Raw genomic sequence first — 21,957 nt, 5'->3', positions numbered from 1 at the left:
TCAGCTGGGTTCCTGCTGGAGGGTGAGCTACTCATCAACTGATCTCTGACAGCCTCAGCTGGGGAAACTGGAGTGACTGGTCTCTTCCACATGCCTCCTCTTCTGCAGCAGGCTAGCCTGGGCACATCCCCATGACATTGTTGCTGTTGAAACAGTGACTGTGTGTTTCTGCCCATTTGTTCCCTGCCCATTTGTTTCCATGTACTTCTCACCAGAGCCTTGTAAGCCAACTGGAGAACATGACCTGATGAGTCTCATGTTGAAAGCTCAATGAGATGAGTTGCTCAAAGTCTCACAGCTTGGAGGTGTCAAGTGTAGGACTTGATGTGAAATCCTCCACCTATCCTGGGCTTCCTGCGAGGCCCCAGGCTACATCTGTTTGAGCAGCTGTCTGTGCCCTGTCAATGCTATGTAACATTTCTTTGGACACCAGCTACTCCATGATTACCACTGTCCTTGGGATCTATTCATTCCTTATAAATCATTCTGTACCAGCCCATCCTGAGACAGGGTGGGTATGCATGCAAAGGACCCCGTTACTGACCTTTGAGGGAAGGAAGGCCAGACACACAAATATCATCCAGGGCTCATGCTCCAGGCTGCACATGATCAAGGTCAAAGTACAGGTTTCCACACAGAGGGTTTCAACAAGTTTCCATGGAAGAGAAGCCCCTGTGGTGCTAAACCTCAGCTAAAGTTCCAAAAGAACCACTCTCTCTCTCTCTCTCTCTCTCTCCCTCGACATCCCTCACACGTCATTTCCAGAACAGGTCCCACGTGCTGACTTGTTCTGGTGGCTGGGGGCTCACATTCCACAGTGAACTCCAACACATTTGTGCTGCCCAGGATATGGGGACAGCTCAAACTTTTTTGAGACTTCAAAGCTCTCTTGTATTCTGCGGTGCACCTTGTAAAAATAATAACGTTAGTAAAGAACATCAGTGGCTCTAACAAACAGCGCCCCAAAATGGATGGCTGGGATTCTAAAACTGCTCCTCCCTCTGTGTGTTTGGAGAAGGCAGCTTACCAACCGGTGAGCTGAAAAACACAAGAGTCGTGAATCAGAAATGGCCTTGTAGTCCAGGCACGGTGGCACATGCCCATCATCCCAGCTGCTCAGGAGGCTGAGGAAGGAGAATCACAAGTTCAAGACCAGCTTGGGTAACTTGAATTCAGAGTAAAAGTTTTTTTAAAAGTTCCAGGAGCCAGCGTCATGGTTGAGCACTGGCCTAGCAAACATGAGGCCCTGGGTTCAATCCCTGGTATTGCAGAAAAAAGGAAGGAAGGGAGGGAGAGAAGGAGGAAGGAAGGAAGGGAGGGGAGGGAGGGGAAATGAAAGAAATGACCTCTGTAGGGAGAGACAGCTGGATAGCTGAGCTGTGAGGGGAGGCTTGAGAGAGTCCTATGGTCAAATCTAATCACTGCCATTTGCTGGCCATGTGTCCTAGGGCAAATTGTTAAACTCTCTTGAGCCATCTGAGAAATGGGGCCCTTTCTCCCACAGAAACTGAAAGAATTAAATAAGATAGGCCTCATAAAGGACTGTATTGTATAACCTTATGTAATGTACCTGGATCATGCCTGGAATTTCTGGCTCAACAAGCTGTGGCAAATATTTTTTATTAATATCATTATCATCAATGATATTATTATGTCCTTTGGAAATGTAGGAATGAATCTGAAATTGCCTAATTCTTTTAAAAATATTTTTGCCTGTTGCACTGATAGTACCACCAATGTCCTACTTCCTGTAGGTACCCTGAATCTTGAATTCGAACCTTGTACCTTTGTTTTGTTGCTGTGTTCAGTTTGCTTATGCATGGCTTTTCCAGTGGGAGCCTCTTTTTGAGGGGTCGTGGGTGGACATGGCAAACTTTTACAGCAAGAGGTTCTATAACCACAGTGGCCGGCGTACCCTCAGATGCCCAGGACCAATAGCTGACAAGGAGCCCCTATGCCTTGCAGGTCCCTTGGACTCCCCAGAAGTTCTTTGTTACAGAGTGTCTGATTGACAGTGGGTGTCCCCTCCTCACCTTGCCTGTGCATGGAAACCATCGTGATGCCCCTTAGCCGGCATCCTTAAAAGCACTGAAAGCCTGGCAGATCTATTCATTTCTTGTCCCGATCTGAGCATTGATATTACCGTGTGTTAGACAGAGCTTCTTGCCCTGAAACAAGATCGATACTTAATATGGGGACATATTCTTGCTGAGGTGGTTTATGGACTTCTAAGCAGGGTTGGCTATTCAGTGAGTTGAATATGTCAGCGATAGACAGCTTATTTAGGTCTTGGCTAATCCACAGATGTGCGGTTCTGTATTTCAATTACTGAATTTGGATGTCCTTTCAAGGATAATGTTAAAACCTGTGTATCACTGGATCAGCCAAGTCACACAGCAAAAGAGGGTTTGAGGCCATTGTAATTCGGGAATGTATTATCTAGCTTATCCCCAAGGCTGTAAAATACAGCATTAATTATTTTTAAATTGACATCTTCAAAACACCCCACGGGCAAATAATTTTGTACAGATTGAGTATATCAATCAATAAAAAGATATTTTTAAGATTTCTCCATATGCCAAGCCTCCCAGCTCCTCAGAGATTAGAGAAGTATAAAACAGAGCTTTTACCTCTAAAATCTCCTACCACCTAGAAAAATCACACAAGAAATAAAAATTCAGCATGGAAAAATTAAAAAGTATAGACAGTGATTGTAAAATGTAGACAGATTCACACTAAGTGAGGGGGGCTGTTATTTTGATTGATGGGCTTACAAACTTGTACACAAATATACTTGTGTGTGTGTGTGTGTGTGTATGTGTACTTTGACAATTTGAAAAAGAGATTTTGCATACTGTTTTATAAAATTTTCTGTTTAGCAGTGTATTGTGAATGCATGTCCTCATCTCTTAATGTGGATTTACATAATTCCTTTTAATAGTATTTCATTGGATAAGGAATAATAGTTTATATAACCCATCTCATTATGGTAAATTTCATTAGGTTTTGATAATTTATTATAGCCAGTTGTTTTGGAACAAATATGTCTTTTTGCATTTGTCTGATAGTTCCACAGAATCAAATGTTAAGGCTTATTTTAAAATCCGATGGAAAAGACCAAAATACACACTTGTGCAAAGAAAATAAGCTTATCCAAAGGAGGGCCAGCGGACTAGATTAGAGTATGACTGAGAGTCAAAAGGTTGCCATCGTTTCACACAGGTTGCTACAGAAACTCAAGACAACTTAAGTATAAAAGGCATATTATTGGCTCATGAAATGAGAAAGTCCACTTTGGTTTCAGACTGAGTGTGTAGTGTACCGATTCCATCTCTTGATTTGGTTTCTTACTGTGTCAGCTACTTTCTCAGATAACCTCTCTCTACATTTCTAGTAGTTTCAGATCCAAAGGGTGTTTGTATCTCATGAGAGGAAAGACCTTCTCCCCCAACTTCTCTAATAATCCCTTTGTGGCCCTTTAAGCAGACCTCCTACACACCCCCACTGTGAGACAGGGAATGGGGTGTTCTGATGGCTAGCTGTGGTCACGTCCTATGCCCTGTGGTAAGGGTGGTCAATAATGAAAGACATATCACTACTGAGGATTTTAGAACTTGAACCACATCCATCAAATGTTTTGGGCTGCAAGTAAGAGGAAAACTCCAAACTGACCTCAGTGATGATTATGGTATTTATGAAGTCCTGAGGCATGGAAGGCTCCACACTATGTGATCAATGACTCAGGATGTCCTTAAGGGCTTAAGTGATTTCTGAGTCAGGGTCTACCACCTTTCAAGTCATTCAGTATGGCTACCAATGACAATTAGGGCCCCAGATTCTTGTCCATAACCCGCAGTACTATAAAGTACAACATAGACTTTCCTGTCATTGGATTGGGCCTGCTTAGGTCATGTGACCACCTCTGAAACAATAATCGTCATCATTATACAGCAATTAGGAGACCATTTTCTACCCTTGGATAAAAGGATGGAGTCACCTTCCACATAGAGCCTTGTGAAAATTTGATTAAAATGGGATCCCCTCAGGAAAGAGTGGGAGATGGATGCTGGGTGGTCAACCAACACTGGAATCCAAATAATATTTCCTTAATTAGTGAGTAAACACGGGGTTGGATAAGGTGGAGAAGCAATTCCTTGCCCAAAGGTAAAATTCTTCCTTCTTGGTCATAGATGACCAAGATTTGGAAACACATTTATGAAGGCTGTTCTTCAGGGACCAAGATAGTAAGCAGGTTCAGTTGGAAGTGTTTATCTATTTATGTCTTCATTCCATCTATATTTATTGAGCACCTGCTATGAGCCAGACTTGTGCTGACTTCTAGTTATATATCAATAATTGGGTTTTAGTTAGCCTTACATTCTGTGACCAAAAGTCATGAAGAGGACAACTTAGAGGAGGATAAGTTTATTTTTGCTCACGGTTTCAGAGGTTCAGTCCAGAGTCAGTTGACTCGTTAGCTCTGGGCCCAAAGGGAGGCAGAACATCATGGTGGAAGGCATGGCAAAGAAAGCAGCTCAGAACATGGCAATCAGGAGCTGTGCTCACCACGGACAAAATAAAAATCCCAAAGTCACACCCCCAATGACCCACCTCCTCCACCTACACCCCACCCACCTGTCCAGTTTCCACTCAATTAATCCATATCAGTGGATTAATCCACTTATTAGGTTATATCTCTCACAATTTAAACATTTTACCCATGAAAATTCCTTATTGTCTCACACATGAGTTTTTAGGGGGCACCTCATATTCAAACCATAACAATAAAATAAAGTTCATTCTTCCTGTTCTTTTGGACAGAAAAACTGGCAACTGAAAAATTAATGTATGATATATCAAAAAGAAAGGAAGGCAAGGTAATGGGGTAAAGAGAAATGGTAGGAGGAGAGTTAGGTTGATATTTGAACAGGGACTTGAAGGACATCGTGGAATGAGTCAATAGGGTTTTATAGGGGAAGAGGGTTCTGGGCAGAGGAGAACAGCAGGTGCAAAGGCCCTGCAGTGGGCACCCGTTGCAAGCTTGGAGAATGAGGACATAGACAGGAAGAGAGTGGCAGCAATGAGGTCAGAGAAGCTGGGCCAAGTCACACAGGTTCTTGTGGGCATGGTAAAGACCTACTCTGAGTTAAGATCATGATAACAGAGAACATGATTGAAGCAGAAGGTAGCCGGACCCTCACCACTGGCTCTGCCTGACTGTAACGTGAACTCTTTCTCTTCTCTTCCAGGCCATGTACATGTTCTACGCGCTGGCCATTGTGTGTGATGACTTCTTCGTCCCTTCCTTGGAAAAGATCTGTGAGGTACATGCTTTGCATTCTCACTGTGTCTGACTGAGACCTGGAAAGGGATCTGTGTCTGAGTATGTTCCAGCCTCCTTGCCCACTGGAAGTCTTAGATGCCAGGCATCCACTTGTTTGAGAAAGAACAGTAATAGCACAAAATCTTTTTTTAAATATTTTTTAGTTGTAGTTGAACACAATATCTTTATTTTATTTATTTATTTGTATGTGGTGCTGAGGATCAAACCCAGCGCCTTGCACATGCTAGGCAAGCGCTCTACCACTGAGCCACAGCCACAGCCCCTAGCACAAAATCTTCATTGATCCACTGAGGGCTTCATGACACCAGTCGAAGGCTGGACTTTAACCCACATGGCCAGCTTTCCTGCTCCATTTGGCCATAACAGATACAGTTGTCTCTGGGTGTCCATGGGGGTGGATCCCGGGACTCCCTGAGGATACCATGATCCGTGGAGGCTCAAGTCCCTTGTGTAAAATGGTGCAGTATTTACAATGTATATTTACATTCTCACATACTTTAAATCATCCCTAGATTAGTTAAAATACCAATAAATCACAAATGCTATGTAGACAAGTGTTGTACTGTGTTATTTAGGGAATAACTAGAAGACAAAAATCTGTACATGTATAGACACAGTTTCTTTCAAGAATTTTTGATCTATCATTGGTAGAGTTCATAAATTCAGAACCCTGGATCTGGAGGGTCAGCTATACTTGTGTTCTGACCTGCTCCCATTTTCTTTTCCTCATTTAAATCCTGCTTTTCCTTTCTATCCCCTCCCCCACCTTCCTTTCCCTTATTTCCTCCTGCTGCTTTGGTGGACCTGCATGGGGTCCTTGCAGGGTGAGAACCTGCCCTGTCAATCACCCTCTCTTACATAGGTACAGAGATGCTCTGAGCATTGGCCTGAAAGGCACTGAGTTGAAAGAATTGGGCACAGAGCTCAGGAAAATATCTCTGATAGAAATCATCACAGTGAACACCAGGCTGAACAGCAAGTCAAATGCCTTTCATCAAAAAAAAAAAATATTCAGCCTATCTAGAACTCTCTCATTCTCTTGCCTCTTTCATTCCTTTTTCTGTTCTGAAGAACAGTTTTCCTTTATCTGGAGGCTTTGCATTTTATTTATTTATTTTACTTGTTTCAGATTCAGAATCTCAGTTTTCAGAAAGGCTCCCTCCCAGACACTGCCCATCCGGAACTCCAGTTTCTTTATGCCACTCGTCCTCAAGGCTTGAGTCCCCTTCCCTTTCCTTTCTCCTCCCCACAGCATCTGATTCAGTAGGTCTTGGGGGATGAGGAAGAAGAGGGCCAGAATTTGTATTTTTACTAAGTTCTCAGGTAATGCCAAGGCTGCTGGTCTGGAAAATGCACTTAGAAAACCATTAACTTAAACAGCTTCTTCAATATCCTGGAAGTTTGTGAGTTCTTTGTGTGTATAAACAAGCAAATAATTATTCCACAGTAACCCTGCAGAGGTTGCAGAAGTGGGTTTCCTCTGCGAAGTGGCAGTAGGATAAGGAAAGTGAAGTGGTGTCTGAGATGTAGGGTGCACAGGTATGGAAGTCCTTGGTACAGTGATTCAGCCCAGGGACAGGGTCACTTGACTGAAGTACAGTTGTCCCTCAGGATCCATGGGAGTTTAGTTCTAGGATATCCACAGATACCAAAATCCTTGGATGCTCAAATCCTTCATATAAAATGGCGTAATATTTGCATACAACCTACACACACCCTCCCATGTACTTTAAGTCAACCCTAGATGACTTAAATACCCAATATAACATAGATGCTACATAAATAGTTGTCATAACTTTATTATTTGGGGAATAATGACTAGGGGGAAAGTCTGCATGTGTTTAGTATAATTGCATTATTAATGCCATATTTTTCCTGAATATTTTCCATCTGAGGTTGGTTGAATCTGTGGATGTGGAACCCAGGACTCTTTGAGAGTTGACTCTCCCAATGTTTAGGGTTTATTTTTTATGCAAAGCAAAAATCACTCTGTCTCGTTCCCATGCAACTTTCTTACTGTTAATAGCAAAGCTGTTATGATCTGTAAGTATATATACAGTTGTCATCATGGGTTCCACTTAATTGAAGAAATCCATAGAACTTGCCAGCACATGCCCTTATAGGGAGAAGCAATCAAAGAGCTGTCAAATGGCAGAAAAAAGAGGACAGGGGTGAGTTTTTTAAGGAAAAGGTTAAGATGGGAAGAAAAAGAAAGAAAATGTTTAATGAGGGGAAATTATTATTTCTCTTCAATCCTTGATGGGCTTGAAACTGGCTCAATTACTAAGTGAGTATGGTGTGGATGTGCTCATTGTCTCTTTAATCATTCCTCAAACTCTACCAGGTGAGTTAGGAACAAAGAAGTCAGAGCTCAGAGACATTGAGCATCGTTCCCCAGGACTCACAGCTAGCTAGGGGTAGAGTCGTGATCTGAACCCAAGGTGGCTTGAGCTCCTTGGAGCCTTCATGCTTGTTGCCACTCAACTGCAGAGATGAGCTTGTATCAGGCCATGGTTTGGTCAAGATTGGCTCCAACTCCAGGGCCCATAGGCACCCAGGAGGGATGGGCACAGAAAAGGGACCCCTTTCCCAAGCTCTCCCTGCTCCCACTGCCTAAGTCCATTATAACAAGATCAATATAACAAGAGGGGGTACATGTCTCCCTGAGAGAGAGCGTGGCTCTGTGGACTTTAGACAGCCTTACTTGTTCAACAAACATCATGTCTGTCAATGGTGGTGGGTTAGGGACAGAGTTACAGCTTTTCAGAGATCCCAGGTTTACATCTTCTCAGAGAGCTGTGATCAGTTCTCTCTGGAGCTAAATTTTCTTGCCAGATTAGGAACCACAGTACTGGTCCATCCACAGTGGCCTAGAGGGCTTTCTGGGCCAGGCCTCTGTGTATTACCTTGGCTCTCCCTCATCTGCCTTGAGGATGTGGTAGTGTGTAGTCAGTGGTTGCCCATAGACTAAAACTGAGGGTGGGGAGAGAAACTCAAAAAGATGTTGTTTGCAGCTTTTGTGAATATGACTTACGAAAGAAATTCATATTATTCAGTAAATCACAGCTGAGGGGTAGATTCTCCATCTCCAGGAGGTTGAGGGAGACAAGGAATAGGAAAGAAAAGAGGATGATCTCACAAGCAAGTGGTGGGTCAGGCCTTGGCGTCTGCAAAGTTCCTGCTTCATGTCACCCTTATCACCTGCCTTTCCCCTTGTGTGGATTAGCAGTCCTTAGATTTTGGACATCCAGGAGGTTCATCATGGGACACATGAAGGTGTCCAGAGTGTTGAGTGATCCAATGTCCATGGGGAGTAGAGACTCAGCTGCACTGAGGAGGTAAAGAAGGAAAAGAGGCGTTTCAAAGACAACTAAAGTGAGCAAAAGCCCAGTGAGGTGAAGGACCCCAGCAATGGCATCCCTAGGTCAAGCAGAGGCTTATGGAGAGAAGATAACGTTGAATGAGGAGGGTGAGAAGGCTCTCAGGGCCAGGTTGGGGTTTCTAAGGACCATCTGATCCTTGAGTGATGCCCTCAGGTCATGGGGCATGGTCCATCCCATGTATTACAAACACTGAACTGGGCTCTGCCCAGGCCAAGCTCTATGCCTAAGGCTTCGGAGGTAACTGATGAGTTCCAGCATGGGCCTTGCCATCCCAGAACTTACAGGACACAGACAGGCTCCAGGATGATAAAGTCAGCCCAGTGTGTCTTCAGGTTTCATATCCAAGTATTCAAATTCAGATAAAAAATATTCAAGAAAAATATTGCATCTGTGCTGAACATGTACAGACACTTTTTCTTGTCATTATTCCCTAAATAATACAGTATAACAATTATTTACATAACATTTACATTGTGTTGGGAATTCTAAGTAACCCAGAGATGATTTACCGTAGGCTGGAGAATGTGTGTAGGCTATATGCAAATGCTGCACTGATTTATATAAGGAACTTGGCAGCTAAGAATTTTAGTGTCCACAGTGTACACAAGATTGTGTATCCAATCTTCCTGGATACACAGAGGGTTGGGTGAAGTTGTGGATAATTGGACAGTGCAGAGAGAAAAGGGAGAGAGATGGATTCTGCCTGGAACACCAGGAAGAGCTTATGCTTGGAGGGCAGGTCTCGTTGGCAAAGCATTTTAAGAAAAAAAATATATATATGGTCAGAGAGAGTCTGAGCCACTGAACCAAGAGAGGGAGAACAGGGGCTTGAATCAGGTCAGAGGGAGCCTGTATTTCAGGCTCGCGTGTTAGAAATCATTCCATGCTCACGGGAGCCGGGGAAGATTTTCCATGACTTGGTTGTGGTATTTGGAAGTTCAGAGACAAGAAGACCCCTTGGGTGGTAATTCTAAGAGTCCAGTGAGATGTTGCCAGTACTAGAGTGAATTAGGGAAGAGAGAGTGAGAAATGGAAGAGCATGTGGAAGAAGAAACAAACAATGGACTGAAGGAAGGAAAGAGAGTAATAGGCTATGAACCCAAACTTGGAAGGCTACAGCTAAAGCCATGGTGGAGTCTCCCTGGAAAAAAACCACAGCACTGCAAGGCTTGGAGCTCATGGTGAGTCTGGGCAAAGCAAGCCACCCAGGGAGCCCAGGCTCTGAGTCAGGCTGCCTTCCTTAGTCTCCTGCCTCATTGCAACTGGAGTATCCAGGTATCCCTCCAGGCACAGCTTTCAGTGTTGAGGTTCCATCTTGGAGTCTCCGCTGTGTTTAGCTACTGAGTCCAGAGCGAAGGGACCTAGGGACCTAGGATGCCAGGTAAAATTGTTTAACCAGGACTCCTGCTTCAGTCCATTGCGGATCCAGCAGGCAGTGGATCCACCACCTCCACCAAGGCCATGCTGCCCCTCTATGGCTGAGCAAGGAAATGCAGCCACTGGTGTATCTGGGAATGGCATTCCAGACTGGCGTGTCTTTGCTGGAACTCCAGGACAGAACTGGCTACATTCTGCCAGCCAGTAGCTTACTTTCTGGATCATGAGAGAAGGCAGAAAAGCTAAACATGCTCTAATGTGTATTTGTCTTGTCTTCTTGCAAATCACCTTTTGGTTTAACAGGCAGGGTGACCTGGAGAGTGTTGTATAGACCTCAGCAGAGCAGATACCTCATCACCTTTCCCCATCTCAAGCCCCCGCTCTTGCTCTAACACCCAGGGTTTGAGGACCCCATCAAGGTTGGGGAGAGAGTTGCAGGAAGGTGACTTACACACACACACACACACACACACACACACACACACACCAGCAGCCTCCTTTAAGCCTCAGAATGAAAGCTCACAAACTGGTGGCCATGAACCTTATTTTGCCCAAGATCATCAAAGCATTGCAAAAAAAAAAAAAATCAGGATATTTTGCATATAAATCTGGATTTTTGGCCTCTATTTTAAAATCAAAATATCTGGCCACACTGAGGGAACTGGCAATGCTGCTGTCAGGTTGGAGGTGAATGCCCCTCATTGCCTTGAGCCCGTCATCCACTGTGACCCCACGCCACCCACTCCACGCCTTCCTGTCATCAGCATGGCCCCTGGGGCACTTGGATTTGGGAGCCCTCCTGTGAGGAGGATGCTAAGAGGAGTTTTGGTCCACCAAGGGGTCCAGCAGCAGTGATCCAGCTCTGGGAGGATGGGAAGGAGGCTGAGCAGGACTGAACTCAGCCCCCAGGTTTCACTGAGACCCTAGTCCTGGCCTTCTCGGGACCTGGGACCTCAGAGTCACCGTCACCTCTGTTCTCAGGTAGAATCCAAACTCACCTGTGCTTTGTCTTTGCTCCTCTGTAGCGCCTGCACCTCAGCGAAGATGTGGCAGGGGCCACATTTATGGCAGCAGGCAGCTCGGCCCCAGAGCTGTTCACATCAGTCATAGGTAGGTGATTTCAGCTGAGAGGCATTTCGGCTCTTTCCTATCTGAGAAAAAAAGGGAGAGGGGGTACTGGGGACAAATGACCTAGGCCAGGGTTTTCTTTCCAGTGAAAGGAAAGAAGAGTCCAGGGCCCCAAGCCAAATATCAACTTCCCAGCTATTTTATTTAAATGATGCTTTGGCCATGCATGAATGTGTCCCTGACCCTGGACTGATGCTCCTGTGGGATAGTCTCCACTCTGTAGATTAGGAAGCTCCCTCCGACCCTTGGCTGTTTCCTACAGATCCTGAGAATTGTCTAGCAGTTATGCAAGCCCCCAGGTCCACCTTGGAATTCAACTGGGCCACCCCAAGCAGGCTGACATGGGATCTGTGTTTCAGGGGTCTTCATCACCAAGGGTGACGTAGGAGTTGGCACCATCGTGGGCTCAGCCGTGTTCAATATCCTGTGCATCATTGGCGTCTGTGGGCTCTTCGCAGGGCAGGTAAGACGGACAGCTCCTCATGATGAAGGAACAAAGCATCTGGAGAAGAGGAGGCAAAGTTGAGGCACAAGATGGTCCTTATTGGGACACAACTCACAATGGGCCAGTGGTGATTGAGGGCTTCACACCTTAGGAGGCTGAACCTGTGGGAACTACACACTGTCAAGCCATCCTTATTTAAATGTCTCCAGCAGAATGGGATTCAGAATCCCCAAGTCCACATAAATAATTAACCGGCCTGAAAGACGCAAGTCACAAATTTGAATGTGTCCCACTCGTTTTGATGGGTTACTGATCTGAACTAGAATGACTTCAAACAATTTTAGATCTGGTTTTGCTTGAGAGAAAATAAAATAAATGGGAGAGACAGAGGGCTGGAATATCATCGACCAAAAAACAGTTTAGGACACAGCTTTTCTTTTTATAGGGACAGAGAGGAGCATTTTATTTCCATGTCTGCTTTAGCTAGATTTTGAGGTTCGGAGGGACTTTACAGACCTCCCTTTTAGCTAAGGAGATTATCCCGCTGCTAGGGAATCATAAGGATCTGTTTCCTTTATGTACCCTGGTGTCCGTTTGGGGAATTTCTACCAAAATGTGAGGCTCCTGAGTGGCGATGGGCACGGTGTGTTGGAGCAGTACCAAAGGTGTGCAGATTTTGTGACTCCACAGGGACTTTGTTCAGAAGAACTGTGATCCTGAACTCCCTGCCCAAACACCCAAGGCTCAGTGTCTTCTAGGAAAAAAAAAAAAAAAAGAAAGAAAGAAAAGAAAGCAACTTCAAGAATTCCATTGAGGAGGCTCCACTTATAAAATTGAGCAACCTGTGGATCCTAAGAGGCTAAGGAATGCACCTTCCAACCTTTCAATATACTCTTTACCAGGTTGTTCCAATTTTCAGCAGCCAGCTGGGGCACCCCAGGCTGCCCATCTCTAACGCTGACTCCAGTGTCTCCACCTCGTGTATACTGCAGCACACCGTTGCTCTTGTATATGGCCCACTTTTACCACCACCATCTTTACATGGATGGATCTGTCCGGGATGCCTGGTGTATAGTCACTCCTGAGTGATGGGCAAATGGGACCCTTTGATCTCATCAGGAATTAGCTCCAGGGCCCCCAAGTGGACAAATTCCTTCTAACAAGGGACTCCTGGACAGCTGTTTCTGTTCTTGATCATTGAGCTCTGCTCAACACACCAGACAATGTTTTCTGTTTTCTCATCCTTTTGCTCAATAATCTGTTGTCTTAGATTTCTCTGGACCCATATTACAGTGTTTTTAAATTCTCATACCTATGTGGTTAACACCAAAAAGAAAAAGAAAATGAGTCTCCATCATTACCTTCAGTGCCAGTCACTCTCCCCTGGCTGTCCTCTGCTTGGAGACCTCATTGCCTTCCGGAGATGAATAGTCACACCAGTAGAGTCTGTTGCTGTTAGCACTCTCTTAATTAGCATTGTCACCATTAGCAGTATGATTATTAGCCTGGCCGTTATTGGTGTTGTTCATTAGGCATTTGTACCTGGAGCTTAATTCAAAAGCAAGCCCAAAGGGGGAGAGATAATGTAAAGAAATGAGACAAATGACGGGGCGGTGTCTAGTCAGTGTCACACAACTAATTACTTATGAAATGGCTTGAATTCACGTGGGTGCATAATTCTTCAGCAACTCAGTTCATCACCAGCTTGGCTGGAACACGTGCGTCAAAGGCATGTGGCTGCCTGCATGTCAGCAAACACTGGTATCTGTCACTCTATCCCTCCAGAGGTCTTTGCCGGTTTATTCACAACCCCACACACTTGTGAGGAGAAATAACCAGAATCATGGTTCAAAGCACCCCACACCATGATTCTGGGTGCCAGCTCTTTCTTCTGAATTTCCTCATCCTGTGCCCACTTGGAGATTTTCAAAGCCATCCAGTTCTCTCTTTTAGGGTTTTGTGAAATCCCTAAACACTTTTCAGAGGAAGCAAAATGAACTTTTGGAAGTACCATGGCCTGGGGGATCAGACTGGCCTGGGAGTTCCTGACTCTGTCATTTACTCACTATGAGACCTTGAAGAAGTGACTTCAGCTTTATCTGCCTCCATTTTCTTACCTATAGAGTGGGTATAAATTCACCTTCTTCCCAGCATTGCAATAAGGTTGAAACCTAGCAAGCTCAATGTTAATAGGACCTGGCCCACACAGTAAGCCAACACAAGTTGGGTACCATTTTCAATAGCCAGAATACCAATAAAGGTGGTCCTGACTGCCAAATTCCACAGTAGGTCACTGTGATAATTGAATCATCTGTTGGTGGAATTCTCTAACAGGCCTCCAGGGTTTCCCAAGGATATGTGGTAAGAAGGAAAGGGAAGGTCAAGGAGAAGGTCTTCTAAATGAAAATGAAAATGAAGAGATGTTGATAGAAGGAGAATCTCAAAGGACGGGTACTTCCTTCTGTGCTGTCTGATCAGTGGATGGAACAGAAAAAATTAGTAAGCAATGAAAGTTGCCCACCTCCCCACATTGAAAAACCCTCCCAGGCGATAAAACTGGTGCAGCGGAATATTACAGCAAAGGACGGAAACTGGGAATTGAAGTGATTAATAAATCCAATCATGGGTCTCACTTAGCATTATTATTTATGTTGATCTGCACTTTCATTTGGTTGGGAGAATTACCAGTGAGCACCCGTGGGCCTCTCTTTAAGCATTTCAGCATAAAGGGCAGTACAGGACGAAGTCTGTTACCCATCTGAAATTAAAGTAATTAAGCTGTAAGGTTTGAGCTCCTGTCTCAATTAGGGTTTTGATGAATTCGGTGTAATTAAATGTCTGCTGTATTTGCAGTTTGCAAACATACCCAATGCTTCAGTGTTCGCCTAAGGTGCTTTGGGGAGTTTTATGGGACAGGAAGGAAATTGCTTCTTAGAAAGTGGCTTAGAGAGTGGTTCTTGGCATCCTCACAAGGCATTTTGCAGGACTGTGGTCCTACCAGTTTTCTTTATATAAAAACAAAAAATAATAAGGACAAAGAGAAAACACAAAGCTCTGGATGCAACCTACTAATGTATTTTGCATATTGCATTGAAAGGGCTTCGTGCCAATTTTGTAAAACAATGTGCTTATGAATTTAAATCCACCGTTCCGAGCATGTTAAGCTTTAAATACATAACCACAAACAGAGAGTAAACAGTTTAACTACATCCCAGATTAGGACTTTCATATTCCAGTTATTATAGGCCGGCAGATGGCTCCAGTTTATTATGAAGAGCTCCCACATCAGCTCCTGGCATCCACCTAATGGGCCTGATGTTCTTTGGCGAGGTCCATCTAATCTTGGTGAGGCTTGTTTTTCTTCAAATAACAACACCCTATCTCTGCTGGATCATTTACACAAAACTTAGACGCACCCAAAGGTTTCATATCTGAATCGAAATCTGCCTTCATTTGGGTATCCCCTAAAGGAGATTCTAAACAAGGGCTTGAGTACAAGTAATTCATCTGAAAGGTGATCCCAGGAAACGCCAGAAAGACCTGGAGTAAGGGAGACAAGGAAGAAAAGGCAACCAATGAGAGTGTGTTAGAAAGGAAATTATCACTGCGGCCACCAGGATTTGATCCTTCTGTGAGAATTAGGAAAGAATGTGGTACCCCACTGTCTAAGGGACCTCCTTGTAAGGGGTGGAGGAGCTGGGTATTATCCACCAACTCCCATCAGTTATTGGTTAAGGATTCCTCTTAATGAACGAATTCCCCAGCCTTCCAGCCTGCTGAGCACAGACAGAGGAGATTTGGGGGCCCAGAGAAATCCCTCAGCAAATAAATCTAGAGTTCAGCAGTTACAAAGATCTGAAATGGTAAGGTGGGGAGACAGGAGTGGACCCATAACTGTTTACTGCAAACTCAAGACTATGGCTTTAAAACAAGATACCCGTTGGATTTTATCTTCAATTCTACTGGAGGAAACACAAGCATTAGTACCAGGCCATTAAGAGTCTGGGGCCAGAACATCTTGCATTTAGAGAATTTTCTCTAATGTTAAGAATAACAACTACCATTTATTTATTTATTAAGCTCCATGCATGTGAAGATAATACAATCAATACCCCATGATACACCCATTGAGTGGCACTCAAATGTTTTAAGAAATATACCCATTGAATTTTAAAGTAACTTTATTCTTATTGACAGGCCAATAAATGGATACCAAGAGTCCAATGAGGTGGTTAAGACTAAAGTTGACACATCTGCTGAGGGCAGAATCATTTCTCTTTCCATATAGGGAAACTTAAACTTAATAAATCTCTAGATGCATTATTATAGTCTTATGATTATCCTGAGATTCTGTGGGGGTTTTTTTAGAAGTTTAGGGTATAGGATCTGGGGGAAATGCAAAGAATGAAGACCCAGAATCAATGATAGAAGTATTCAGCACAGCCAAGGTGAATCTAGAAGCTTCTCTTATAATCATATGGAATCTCCCACAGCAAGGCTCTTGCTTCCATCAAATATATGGAAAATTCAGACTGTACGCAGTAGAAGACCCACACCAGTTTACCCTGCATGCCTCAAGTCGCAGCCATCATTTTCAACTCATCACCTATCATATCCTAATTCTGGGAATTTTCCAGATTCCCCAAGAGGCTGGGAACTGAGGAAAAAGAGGCTAAATCGCTCACACCTATAAATAGGGGCTGATGGTACCCAGGAAGCATGATGCTCTGATATTTTGGTCCTGTGAGTGACAAGAAAGCCAAATGTGTGGTGCAGAAGTGAACCAAGGTCAGGGTCATGTCCAGCCAGAGTGGTCATTGGTTCTATCCCCTTGGAAAATGGAGTTGCTCCCGGTGTCTTCTACATACTGCCTATGGCTACAGGCAGGTCCCTGTTAGAAGGCAGATCCCCAGCTGCAGTGCCAGACCAGCTGAATCCCAAGAGCTGCTAAGCCTGCTTGAACTCCACCTGCAGGCTCAGCTCTGCTCCAGTTCTTAGAACAACGCTGGCTGTTGTGGGTTGGATATGAAATATCCCATGAAAAGTACATGTGGCAATGTGGGAATGTTCAGAGGTGAAACAGTGAGGTCCTGTGAGCTGTAACCTCATCCCAGGGGATTAATCCATTTGATGGATTAATCCATTTGATGGATTAATAATTTAACCTTGTTCCTGGGTGGTAACTGCAGGCAGATGGGCATGGCTAGAGGAAGGAGGTCACGAGAAGCATGCCTTTGGGAATTCTGATTTGTCCCTGTCTTCTCTCTCCTCTCTCTCTTCCCTTCTCTCACCTTCCTGGCTGCCATCAACTGGACAGCTTTTCTCCACCACACCCTTTTTCCATGATGTCCTGCCTCACCTCAGGCCCAGAGTCATGGAGTTGGTCATCCACAGCCTGAACCTCTGAAACCATCAACCAAAATGGACTTTTCTTCTTCTGAGTTGTTCTTGTCGGGTATTTTGGTCACTGGGGTGGAAAGCTGACTAATGCCCTGGCCTAGAGGACAGGCCGTCCCACAGCACGAACGGCTTTCTTTGGATGCCTCAGTCCTCTAACTGTCCATCTGCCTGAGGCAGTCTTCCTCACCGCCTCCTGGTAGCCTCTTTTCCCTGCCTGTTCCTCACCCCCTTCTTCCAAGGCCAGCTCTTGGCAGGGCCTCACACCTGATCTTCTTCACACATACTGTTGTTCCCAGGCCCAAAGTTCCATTAAGGTCACCCGCCCAGCTCTGCCCGGCTCTGCCTCTACATCTCCATCCCACATCTCTGGGTTGGCTTTGACTTTGGCTCATAGAACTTGTTTCTGGCTTGTTCTACTTCTTTGAAATATCTCCTAAAATCATTTCCATTCTGAGATCTACATTTAGATTAGCTCTGAGGCTTTCAGTTTCAGGTAACCAAAAACAAATAACAAAACAAAACCTCTAGCTGGGCTTCTTAAAGGAAGGAGATTTCTTAGTGTCTTTTGAAAAAATACAGAGGAAAATGGTTATCAGGTATGATGTGGTCGGGGCTCCTGTCCCATTGTTGTTTTCCTCTCGTATCTTCTGTTCCCTTTCTTCAGACTAGTTTTCTTTCACAGCAGAAAATGGTTGTAGCCGTCTTAGGTCTCATATTCACATATCCCACAAAGGGAGAAAAAGAGAATGTCTCCTTGCCCACAACACCCCCTCGCCTCCACTTAGCATCCTTAAACAAAAAATCTGACTGAGCCAGCTGAAGTCCTCTGAACAACCACGCAGGTGAAAGAATCAGGAATCCAACTGGCTTATGTTTAATCAAGAACCACCCCCCCCCATTTATTTCTTCTCCTTAAAGATAAGACTTTGATCAGTTCTACCCCCAAATTCATAGCTTTGGGTCCCTGGTTATTACACAGAGATAAATGACTATTGAGCAAGCAAAGCCTGTGCAGTATTACATGCTGCTTCAATGGCTACTTTCCCTGGGCAAGTATCACACAGATGGTAAAATACACCCAGACCTGTTTGTGTGGACACAGGCCCTCATTTCTTTGGAGCAAATAACCTGGAAGAAGGGTTACTGGGTTGGGTGGTAGGTACGAAACGACCAAACGGCTTTACAAAATGGCTGAGCCACTTTGTATTCCCACCAACAATGTGTGAGATGCTAGTTACTTTGCATCACCACCAGCACTTGGTATTATTTGTTTTGCTTTCTTCATTTGTTGTCATGTTAGTCATTCTAGTGAAAATGAGTAGCACCTCATGGGACACTTAATTTGCATTTCCTTGACAAATCATGATGTCAAGCATCTTTTATTTTTAATGTTAGTGTTCATTTTAGAATTTAGTCATTGAATTGTTCTATAAAGCAAAACAGTAAGACATGATAAGTAGACAACTCATAATGAACCTTGTACTTTATAAAAGGGTATGAGAATACTTAATATTTATTTCTAGAACAAGCTGGGTCCTTAATCTTCTATTTTCTTTTTGGCTATTTGTTCTAATTAGTTATACATGACAGTGGAATGCACTTTGACACGTCCCACATAAATGGAGTTTAATTTCTCATTCTTGTTTCTGGTTGTACATCATGTAGAATCACACCGTGTAGTCATATAATGTTTGATCCATTCTACTATCCTTTCTACCTCCCCACCCCTCCCCTTTCTTCACTCCCCTCTACCTAATCCAAAGTAACTCTATTCTTCTCTAGACACCCCCTCCCCATTGTGAATTGGCATCCGCATATAAGAGAAAACATCCAGCCTTTGGTTTGTTGGGATTGGCAGAATGGCAATTATCAAGAACATAAGCAACCATAAATGTTGGCAAGGATGCGGGGAAAAGGTACACTCAGACATTGCTGGTGGGACTGCAAATTGGTGCCACCACTATGGAAAGCAGTGTGGAGATTCCTCAGAAAACTTGGAATGGAACCACCCACCGCTTGACCCAGCTATCCCACTCCTCGGTTTATACCCAAAGAACTCAAAATCAGCCTATTACAGTGACACAGCCACATCAAGCATCTTTTCATGTGCCTATTTCCCATCTTCTTTGGTGAAAAGTCTGTACAAATGTTTACCTGTGTGTTAATTGGGGATTCTGTCCTCTTCTTACTCCCTTGTCCAGGGGGGTCTCTAAATCCTTACACTCGATTGCTCCATGGAGTCTTTCTGTCCAATTTCTTTTTATTTCCAGATCAATAGAGAATAAGGCTATTAGAAATGATTTAGCGTGGTCATAGAAATGTTTTATTAGTCTTGTTGTTTACATTTGGGCTTCCAAGAGAGGTGCTCAGAAATAGCACTCTTTAATAGTGTGGAAGGAAGCAAAGAGGTCACCTCCCTTGTGTCCATAAAGCTTGAATGTAGCAGTAATGAAGATCTAACATGCATCGTTCCAGAAATGTAAGGAGGAAAGTGGGAGTCTCTGGCAGCTGGAGATGAGCATTCCTTTCATGTAGTTAAGCCTCACATTGCTCCAGGAAGTGAATTGCAGGTCACTGCCTATGTCCTTGGAAAGAGCATCCACAGTGTTGCCATAGACTATCAATACACAAGGAGCCCAGCACCTTACCACCACTGCAGCTAAACATCTGCCCAAAAGGAATGTCCATCTTTTGGGCACAAAGACATTTCTTTCCAGAACATAATGATGCTCCCACTGCCCCCTAATCAAATAAGTGGGGCTCATAGCAGGAATCTGCCATGTTTGTTTATGCCCAAGTGAACCAAAAACCAGTCCATCACTTTGTAAAATCACAGAACAAAGTAGACAACACCAAACACAGCACATACTGCATGCAGTCAGTCCCTCTCCTGATACAAGCAGCTGAACAGGAGTTGAAAGATGAATGGAATGAGGGAAAAAGCCAGTCTGGCTGGCAGATGCTTATTTTTTTCTTATGCTTCCCTTTCACAGATGCATCTCTGAGGCATACTTTGTATCAAGCACTGTTCTTGCACCTTTATCTGTGTTCACTTGTTTTGGTCCTCAGATAACTCTCTGATGAGGATAAAAGAGGAAACTGGGGCTCAGAGAGGTTAAGGAATATGTCAGTCACAGAACCGAAGAGTTGGGAGGTTTGGAGGCTGCAGGGGTACAGCCAGCTGAGCAAATGGAAAGTTCTCTCTCAGGTGTGGCTCAAAGGGTTAATTTAGAGCACAGATCTTAGATCTTACACCCTTAGCCTCCCTTCCATGCTGCAACCATCCTTACTATTCTTTCACAGCACAGAGCCTTCCTATCACCCTACAGCCCCCACCCCAAGAAAACAGGGGGCTGTGCTGGGGTGAAAGGGAGTAGAGAACCATCACTTGTCTCCTTCACCCTCAGCTCAGAGGAGTGTGTGGTGCTGGCCAATCTTCTTCTGGTGGACTTGCACCATCTTGGCCGTGAATGTTCCTCCTGAACTCCATGAAAGCTTCCACATGAACCTAGCCACACCAAGCACTTGGCACAGAGATCCCTCCCCTCTACACCTGCCCCTTCTGTACAAGGTAGAGCCTGCATACCAAACAAAGGGAAGTGAAGAATTCCTCTCATGGCCTTGTAACTCCACCCCAGGGAAAAAGTCACTAGGAAGCTTCCCGTGATAAAGGGGACCACAAAATACTAGCAAGTTGTGGACATATATATGCAGCAGAACAGTAAAGGCCATGGTCCCAGAGCACTTTCTGGTCTTACCTCTTGTCACCCCCACTTACATGGGGCACTATGTGAGTTATAGCAAAACATATCAGATCTCAGATTTTATATTTGAAGTCCAAGCAGCTACCGTCAAAGTGTCTATGGCATAACCTATAGCTAGACCCTGAGGTTTGTGGCTACCCAACATGGAAATTATAGGCTCATTTTTTATACAGTGATGTTAATGAAAGGTGGTTTGTCTCTTCATCATCTGTAAATTTAAATCCAGAGTAATAATCTATTGATTGTGTCTTGGGGGAAAATGTTCATAATAGTCTTTCTCTAAGCATTAAGTTCATTCCTTGATTAACAAATCTTTACTGAATGCCAACCATGTATCAAGCACCATTCTAGGCACTCTAGAGGAACATGGTGGAAAAACATCCATTCTAGAAATGGGCTGCAGGATGTTAAATATACAACAAGGATGGTTGACTGGTAGGTAATTAGGTAGATAGGTGAATAGGTATGTAGAAGGAGGGATGGAGAGATGGATGAATAGATTGATGGATCGATGGATAGATGGATAGATGGATGGAAAGAAAGATAGTGAAATATTTATAAAGAGGCATAGTGAAAAGGGGAGAAATGTGTCAACTAGAGGTCAATGTTATGGGAAAAAAAAGCATAATAAGCTTTACAGTGAATGCATGAGAAATAAGGCATTGTCTTATAAAGAGTTTCCAGGAAAGATACTTCTACAAATGCTGATAGTCTAATGCAGTGGACAAAATACTACTACATTCTGCTCTATGATGAAAAGGGCACCACTTAAAATGTAGACGCTGATTCAAGTGCTGCTTTGAACATGAGTCACTCTCTAAGCAGTGTGAACATACCATCTGAGCAGCCAGACAGCTACTGTCCCTGGAAACACTGTAAAATGCTGATCTGGGAGGGTTTCCAGCTAGAGTAAGAAAACAGCAACCCCAAGGGCAATAGGAAGATGCAAGCTCAATGACCACCTCCATCTCCCGCAGTGAAGGAATGCATGATGTGGCTACAGAGGTGTAAAGAATCTCTTTTCTGCCAGGAGAGAATCAAAGTGCTAGGCTGTGGGCTCGCTCAAGAGCTCAGCCCATCTTTTCCTGATTCCCAATGTAGCCATGGCACTAAGAG

The 21,957-nt window shown here is 44.1% G+C and overlaps 1 protein-coding gene across 1 annotated transcript in view; it reads left to right on the top strand.

Moving 5' to 3' along the window:
* Positions 1-21,957, top strand: part of Slc24a3 (solute carrier family 24 member 3) — a 520,120-nt gene that overhangs the window by 369,820 nt on the left and 128,343 nt on the right. The window contains exons 4-6 of the mRNA XM_078051346.1: positions 5,250-5,324; positions 11,130-11,214; positions 11,592-11,695. Coding sequence (XP_077907472.1) covers positions 5,250-5,324; positions 11,130-11,214; positions 11,592-11,695 — 264 coding nt within the window. The remainder of the gene's footprint in view (positions 1-5,249; positions 5,325-11,129; positions 11,215-11,591; positions 11,696-21,957) is intronic.

This window comes from Ictidomys tridecemlineatus, chromosome 5 (genome assembly GCF_052094955.1).
Source record: "Ictidomys tridecemlineatus isolate mIctTri1 chromosome 5, mIctTri1.hap1, whole genome shotgun sequence".
Lineage (NCBI taxonomy): Eukaryota > Metazoa > Chordata > Mammalia > Rodentia > Sciuridae > Ictidomys > Ictidomys tridecemlineatus.
The sequence above is the reverse complement of the archived record's forward strand: the minus strand, read 5'-3'. Positions and strand labels throughout refer to the sequence as shown.